The 8,329-nt window shown below is 41.3% G+C and overlaps 1 protein-coding gene across 10 annotated transcripts in view; it reads left to right on the forward strand.

Moving 5' to 3' along the window:
• The window catches only part of ARMC8 (armadillo repeat containing 8), a 115,699-nt gene that overhangs the window by 15,061 nt on the left and 92,309 nt on the right, over positions 1-8,329 (forward strand). For all 10 annotated transcript variants that reach the window (XM_019503782.1, XM_019503783.1, XM_019503784.1 and 7 more), the window contains one exon: positions 84-155. In XM_019503782.1, the coding sequence (XP_019359327.1) occupies positions 88-155 (68 nt within the window). In that variant the 5' untranslated portion in view covers positions 84-87. The remainder of the gene's footprint in view (positions 1-83; positions 156-8,329) is intronic.

The raw sequence follows: 8,329 nt of genomic DNA on the forward strand, positions 1-8,329 counted from the left end.
GAGCTCTGTGGAAATAGTAAATTCAGTACAGTTGAGCCCTCAGCATAATTTACCAGGGTTTGTTTTTCTTTCTGGATTTACAGAGATATGAAAAATGCTGTAATTGGAAACAACAAACAAAAAGCCAACTTGATTGTTTTGGGAGCAGTTCCAAGGTATGTCCTTTGCTACTCTCCTTTTTACTGATTTGTGGCAAGTCTGGGATAAAGATATTTAGATTACAGGTGCTTGTTTTTTATATGTTTTATTTCTTTTACCTTTTGAAAATTTGCAGTTGACTGCTTATTCTCCTTAATGCAACAGAGAGATTTGAGAGTCTGATAACTTCATACACTGTGGAATCAGTGAGGTGTGATACTTTCAGCTTGTAATTTTAGGGAGTTCATTAAAGCACCTTTGGCACATGTTTGAACACTTAGCTGCCCAAGCACAAAATCTGCTTTCCAGCTTTGGCAAAAAGTAATAGTGGAAAAACATAGCTGCTTTACTTCCCATACTCCAGCCAGTCACCTGGTGAGCTGGCCGTTAGAAGTGTTTGAGGTTACTTGAATTATTTTACAGTTGTACTGTTTTAAACGCATATGGGTTGCCAGCTTCTCCCCTTTTTACTCATTTAGGAAATGATAAAAATAAGCCATTGCTCTGAGTAGTGCAAAACTATGCTTCTGTGTTAATGCTTTCTGGGTCCTGGCTCTACTGGTGAACATCAAGGGTAGACTCTGCCCTCTTTGTCCCAGCTCTCTTTTTTTCACCAGTGAGCAAGGTAACATCAACTTGGGCAGTCGTACTGGTATTGTGCAGCCTGCTTTTGTATATACTATACTTTTGTCCTTTGTAGACTGATGACTGCATGCAGCAGGGGGAGGGGCAGAAAGAAGTGGGAAAGAAAAAGGGAAAGAGGAGAAAAAAAAGGAAGGGGGTGGAGGTTAAGTCACATGAGTACATAGGTGATATAAGTCTGATTTTTGCTTCGAACAGTTTGCTGCAGCAGGGGCAGGAGAGCGATGAGGACTGGATATAGGAGGTTTTCATTTTCCTGGCCATGTGTTTCTTCATTGCTTCTGCTGTGCATTGCTGTTCAAAGGCCAGTGCTTTGTTCTGGATTTGGGACCTCCAGGATGGACGGTCGTGAGCGATTTGCTCCCATGACTCTGGGTTGATGCTGAAACTCTTTAGGGATACCTTTTGGACTCTTTAGGGGGATGCCTGCTTTTAATATGTTAATATCCTTGAACAGACCCATTTTGGCTTTGAAAAATATAGGCAGTATTTCTACCTGAAGACAGGCTATTCGGAAGCAGTAGTTCACATGTACCACCTTGCTTAAACAAATGTGCTGATGGGTGGAAAGAAGCAAAGTCCCTCAAGGCTCTTTATGTAACTTAAAGGAAAATGCTGAGGCAGCATAACTAAATTGAAAGTTATCTAGGTATATGGTCTTTTGAGACTAGCACTCATTCACTATCTGTCCAGAACCCTAATCTTGAATTTTATTTATTTATTATAAGGAACAGAAAGGAGAAATATTTGTATCTGATAACTGCATGTTACTATCCAATTGGAAGCTGGGATGACTCTGAGGTTTAGCTTAATGTGTTCACTTCTCAGCACTTACGCTGTGGAGAATTATTTGATTTTTCTTGGTAATTGCCTTGCTAGCTCTGGCTTTGCCATTAGCATTGAAGGGGATGTTGGAGGTCATGTAGTCCAATCTCCTGTGTATATGCAGGATTCACTATTCCTATACAATCCCAAATTTCTATACAGTCTCTTATTGGAAACTTACAATGAAGGCAGTTTCACAGTTTCCTTGGGCCTCTTGTCTCAATTCACTGTAGGACAGTAGAACATCCTAGATCCTGGGTCCTAAGGCTGCCAAAGGAAATTGTGTTCTCCCAATGGCATGCCGATGAAATGTTACTTTTCTACTATTCTTTACCTGCATTTTCTGTACCCAGGATAAATGTCTCGAGAGACTGAGGAAACATGCTACCCTTTTTGGTTTACTTTTCACTTGGTGTGTACCATTTTATGAGAATTGTAGATCTAGTATCCCCGTGCAATTCATATCTCCCCATCCACCTGCCTGTTCTGGAGGGCAGCAGTTTTGATGAACAAGTCCTTGGCCTGAACGTTAAGGTAGGCCATGCTTTCGAATGCATTTCCTTTTATGATTTTTCATTTTCGTTAAAATAACAGCCACATGTTTAACAGTTCCTCCCCAAAATCTAACTTTCTTTTTACCTCAGTTGTAAGTAGAGCCACCTTTCTGGTGACGTACAGAACTGGAATTACATGACTAGGTCCATGGCATTATGCCATTACTGCTTCAAGCTGTAAAGGTTTATGGAGGGGCCAGAGAATCTTTTCAGTGAGTCAGGGGGAATAAGGGCAGTAGATTGGCCATGGCTGATCAGACATGCAGCACAACTAGATCTGTTGCCTAAACCAGTGGCTTTCAACCTCTTCATAGCCATGGCCCCCTCCACAACTTTTTTTTGGATGTGGTGACATCCTTAGTTGAGAATCACTGTTGCACTCAGCTTAACCTCAGTGTTTCTCAACTGGATGTTGCTGCCTTCAGGTAAAACTGTCCCATGTATCTAGTGCCCAGGCATGTTCTCTTCCTGCATTATGGCTTTATTATTATCACTGTAAAGCAGACAAGAGAGCTGGCTTGTACTTTATCCTTTCCTGGTCCTTTCCTGCATGTTGTCTCTTGGAAATAGGCATGGAGGGACGTGGAACTGTCTCACACATCTCTTTCCAGGAGAAGCATGAAGGTGGTAGGATGGGGAAAGGCAACAGCATGAGCTGGCTAGGTTTAGAGTAGGCTGAGGGGGGGACCTGGTGACCGTCTATAAACTCACTAGGGGGGACCAGAAGGGTTTGGGGGAGACGCTGTTTCCCCTAGCGCCCGCTGGCATAACAAGGAGTAATGGGCACAAGTTGATGGAGAGGAGGTATAGATTGGACATCCGCAAAAACTACTTCACAGTTAGGGCGGCTAGGAGCTGGAACCAACTTCCAAGGGAAGTGGTGCTGGCCCCTACCCTGGGGGTCTTTAAGAAGAGGCTGGATGCCTACCTGGCTGGACTCATTTGAGTCCCGTTTCTTGTTTTGGGGTTTTGTTGTTCTCCCGCCCTGGCGGGGGGTCGGGCTAGAAGATCTACTAGGTCCCTTCTGACCCTAAATCTATGAAATAAGAGTAATGCAGGAGGAGTACACACATGTGCTTCAGCCCTGCATATGGGGCAGTGTTATCTGGTTGCAGCAGCACCTGTCACAGCACCCCTGGTTAGTCTTTCAACACCCTGGTTGAGAACCACTGATCTAGTCCCACTCTGTCCCAGTTTTCAGAGACAGATCACAAAAGGTCACACACTTTACCATCTGCAATTTATGCCCCCTTTTTTGTTTCCCCTTTCCCTCCTCTGATTCATTGCTTCAGAGGAGAGATTCCATGTGGGAGATAGTCAAGAGGAAGGACCTGTATATGCTGGCAAGATATGTCTGAAGCTTGTACTAAGGACGTTGGGTTCTATAGAAAATAGAAAGTTTGGAAGAGGCAGATAAAATATACTTATTGACGTATCTAAGAATATATATTTCTCTCTCTTCTCCACCCCTGCTTTGATATACTTGATTACACACTGCAGCCAAAACTTCACTGTGTTGCAGATCTTGAATCCTCCATAAAACTGGTTTTCATAGTTGTTTTATTTCTTGATTGCTAGGTAGCTCCTTTTGGTACCCAGGAAGATTAGAGGGTGGCTTTGTATTTTTGGAGTCCATCTTGGCAGTTAGTTGCTGAACTTTGCTAATCTCGTCTCCTTTTTCCTCTTTTTTGGGCATATGTGGTGGTGATGTCTAGCTTAGAGTCATCTGAGAGTAGTTGCCCTGTTTCCCCCTCCACCCAATTTAGCAATTTTTTCCCTTTCTTTTATTTATATGTATGTATATATTCCAGTAATATAATATATCCTTTTTTTAAGACTTGATGTTTAGTTTGCAGCAGATTAGTAGCCTCCAGAGGCTACTAGTGGGAGAACTTCTTTGTTTGGAGGGGGAGAAGGTGTGTTGGGAGCACCTTGGAAAACAAAATAGGCTGAATATCCTTCCATTTTCTAGGACATCTATTCAGTCCAAATAATTCTCTCAGGATCTTAAAGGACTTTCCACAAGTGGCTTGTTTGGGATTCTTATGAAGTACTGCTTTTTAATCTATTTTCTGAGGAAATATTTTTATGTGGGATCTCAATATCATCTACTGCCCAAACTCTTTGCCTGAAGCTAGTTGTGGGAGATGCTAAAGAAACCCTCTTAGATTTGAGTCCGTGGGACAGGGGCTAAAAACTGAAAGAAATCAGAAAGACAAATTGAATCCTACATTCCTTCAACATGACAATCAGTTTTTATGATTTGATTGTGGGTAATTAAGCACAATCACATTATTTCGGTTTAGGCAGTCGTTTTAGGGCACTGGCAAAATGAAGTGGCATCTTTGACTGCTATTTTGTCTCCTAGTAAGAAATACAGTTACTTGAAAGTGACTGTGGGAGCTCTAGTATCCAATTCTCTCAACACTGAGGACTGATAGGGGTAGTATCTCCTTTAATTTAAAATGCATCGAGAAATACACATACAGAAAGCTTTTAGTAGATATCTGTTCCATCAGGTTCTATAAGGAAGTAATGGCTTGTGATGGACAGTGATCTATACACCTATGATGAACTAGATATGAAGCCATTCTAAGAGTACTGTTTTGCTTTTTAAGAAGAAAGCTAAGCTTGGATGGATGGCTCGTGTGAACTCGGACAATATTCTGGTAAGCCCCCTGTTACAAAAAAAAAAAGGGGGGGGGGTTCTAAGTTAACTCAGAATTGTTGAATGGGAAATAGTAAAGCACAAAATTAATGGGAATTAAGGGAAAACTACAAAAGAAAGCAAGTTATTTACCCCTTCCTGGTCCAAGTTATTTCTCCCCAGTAACTCATTTATCCCTTCCTTACTTTTGAACATTGACCCAAAAGTATTAATAGTATTTTATCTAGATGTATGAAGAAGGTAGATTAGCTCTTGTTGAAAAAATGACTTCTAACATTTTCAAATGTGGGCACCTGATAGATGTAAGAGTTCAGCTTTAATGACGAGGTTTAAAAATAAACAAGATTTAAAGCCAAATTTCTAATCCTGTTATAATGATCTGAATTAACCTCCTTTTCTGTTGAAAAGTTGAACTATTGAAAATCAGAAACAGAGTAAATAAGTGCTGGAGATGAACATGCTAGTATACTAACATGCATATGCTTCCTTTGGTAGGTAAATGCTATGTTTCAAATGTGTTGGCTGTTCACATCTCTTCTTAGCACTTGAAAGCTTTGCGATAGATGCTACTGCTGCTTTCTACCCACACCCTCTTGTTTAAACTCAAGAAGATGCATTACATCAATCCTAGTATATTCTTCACCAAAGGGAACAACATTGCACTGTTGCCAAATCAGCTGATTTGATTTCCAGTAATTTGTTGGTCTCTGCTGCTAGCATCTTTGCAATGATGTGAGAAGCTGCAGCCCTCTTTTGGGATTTTTAGAGCTGCCACAGATCTACCTGTGACTTGCTTTCTTCCCCACTTGCCTGTTCCCTGGGAAAAAGTAGCCAATTTCAGCTACAAGAGGCAAATAGCTCTGATTATCCTTTTTGGGAAGGGAAGGGAGAAGGCAATGGCAGTCTCATGGGGTGGAGTGAAGGAAAAAAAACTCAGCATCTAGTGCAGTCAGCCACTTGTGTAAAGTGAATTCCTTCCTTCCTCCCACCTGCAGAAAGGTAGAAAGAACCCCTGCAAAGAACTGTGGAAGTCCTCCATGTGGTAAGCATCACTGAATACTAATTAGAAGTGAACTCCTGTACCCCTTATACAAAAGAAAGATGCAGTGTTCTGAATCCCCCACATGTGTCGACAGGTAGATGCTTGAGGAAAACCAAAATGAAGTAGAATGTGTGTAAAGCTGTCATTGCATATTGGGGATGGGCAGCATTAAAAATCAGATTGGAAAAAGCCATGATTTAGGTTTCTTGTTTTTAAAGCTTCACCCAGGGTATTTTGAAAATGGCAGTTAGGTGGTTTAGAGAAGTCCAGGAAACAAAGGAGAGAATTAATATATTTGCAGAGAACTGTTGCTTTGATTATTTTGGCAGAGGCATGGACCTGCTAGTTCAACATAAAGTTTCTTTTTCCAGAAGTAATAACAATAGATCTTCTACCAGTTTCCAGAAGCTGTACTGTACCTTCCTTACTGTAACTTTTTTCAACTTAATAGTGATGATTTGCCATTCTTAGTCCTAGCTTCCTGAATCCTGCTGTTCCAGCTCTTGTAACTTCTGGAAATGGGAAAGCAGTCTCTCAGTTCACAAAATAATCTGATTTGAAGAACATTGTTTAAGTTTGGCAAATGTTTCAAATTGGGGAGAGGATTTTAATAAAAGGACTGAAGCATTTGTGTTGAGAGCTGCTGGATTTTGTGATACTTATTTAAACAAACAAAAAAAATCAGTGAATTAAATGTGAAAATAAATAACTTGATCAATCTGGTTTCCTTGTTAATTTTTGTTTTAAATTCAGTTTCTAGGCTGGCTTTCCAGTCCTTCAGCTGTGCACTGTAGGGGATGGTTTTCTTTGCTGTTCTGAATTTTGATTAGGAATTTAAGCAGTAGAAAGGAAGAGAAGAGAATCTGCTGTTGAATGGGTGGTGACAGGAAGCAGTGACTGTTTGCCTCCCATCTTCTAACTCCCTCTCCCAACACACAGACACTCTGGAAACATTAATCTGCTGTTGGATGTTGCAAGAAACTACCCTTACAAGGAAATATGGCTGTAGCAATGGCATCTGCCTGCAGCTGGCTCAGTCCATCTTTTCAGGTCCCTTATCCCTCTCCTGCCAGCTCTGAGAGTTCACAGAATGGAAAGAACCTGTGTCAAAGCAGCAGATCTTTCTTTCTCCCCTCTTGCTGAGGGGTTCAAAGGGAGGGTAGGTGGGAGAGACTACCTATGGGATATCCTCTTAATGGAATAAAGACCACTAGACTAAACTTTACTAGGGACAGTACTGTGGTTCCATTTACTGTGGGTACACAGAGGACTATCTTAACCAGTAAAACATGTGCTTCAGTATAAAATAAGTTGTGAAGTGGTAGAAAAATTAAAGAAAGTTCCTAAATGTACATGTAAAAATCTGAGGCTGGTAGGTCTAATGACAGAAAGAACCCTTTAAAAATACTATTAAAAAACACATATGGAATGTTATGGGTAGTTATGTGCTAGTTAACAGGCATCAGTCCTGGGCAAATGACAGAAAAGCGTGTCTGGGAATCGGTCTATAGTAAATTTTAAAAGAATGTAATAAGCATCAATCATGGTTTTCTGGGAAACAATAGCAAATGAGCTTGGTTTTATTTAATTTTTTTTATGAGATTACAAGCTTTATAAAGGTCACTCTGTAGATGTAATATACTTCCAGATTTTTACTAAGTGATTTAAACAAGAATGTTATTAGGTAATAAAAATAAAAGCACCCCATGGTATCAACATGTGTGCCAAATGGGCTATGAACTAGTAAAATAATGAGTCACGAGAAGTGACTGTTTCCACATTAATAAATCTGGTGTATTGCTTGTAGGATGCTGACTGATTAGTTTTAAGATGCTCCAATATTTTTGGTCAGTAATCTGAAGCAAATATAAAATCACTGTTGATTTACAAACGAAACAAAACAAAAATTCACATGAGGTAAGGATTTGTGGGGGGAAGGAAATAATAACCAGGGCATGTGAAATCATGCTGATTTATTAGTTTCATAGTTGATAGTTGGTAGGGGCAGAAGGGACCTGAGCAGATCATCAAGTCCGACCCCCTGCCATGGCAGGAAAGAGTACTGGGGTCAAATGACCCCAGCAAGGTGTTTGTCTAGCCTCCTCTTCAAGACCCCCAGGGTAGGAGCCAGCACTACTTCCCTTGGAAGTTGGTGACAGATCCTAGCCGCCCTGACAGTGAAGTAGCGCCTCCTGATGTCTAGCCTGAATCTACCCTCTGCCAGCTTGTGACTTATTTCTAGTCACTCTTGGCAGTGCTCGGGGGAACAGGGACTTCTCCAGTGCCTGCTGGTCCCCTCTGACTAGTTTGTAACAGGCCACTAGTTCCCCCCTCAGCCTTCTCTTGGAGGCTGAACAGGTTCAGGTCCCTTAGCCTCTCCTCATAGGGCCTGCCCTGCTGCCCCCTGATCATACGAGTGGCCCTCCTCTGGACCCTCTCCATGCTGTCCACGTCCCTCCT

The sequence above is a fragment of the Gavialis gangeticus genome, unplaced genomic scaffold (genome assembly GCF_001723915.1).
Source record: "Gavialis gangeticus isolate Ggan-Ray unplaced genomic scaffold, GavGan_comp1, whole genome shotgun sequence".
NCBI lineage: Eukaryota > Metazoa > Chordata > Crocodylia > Gavialidae > Gavialis > Gavialis gangeticus.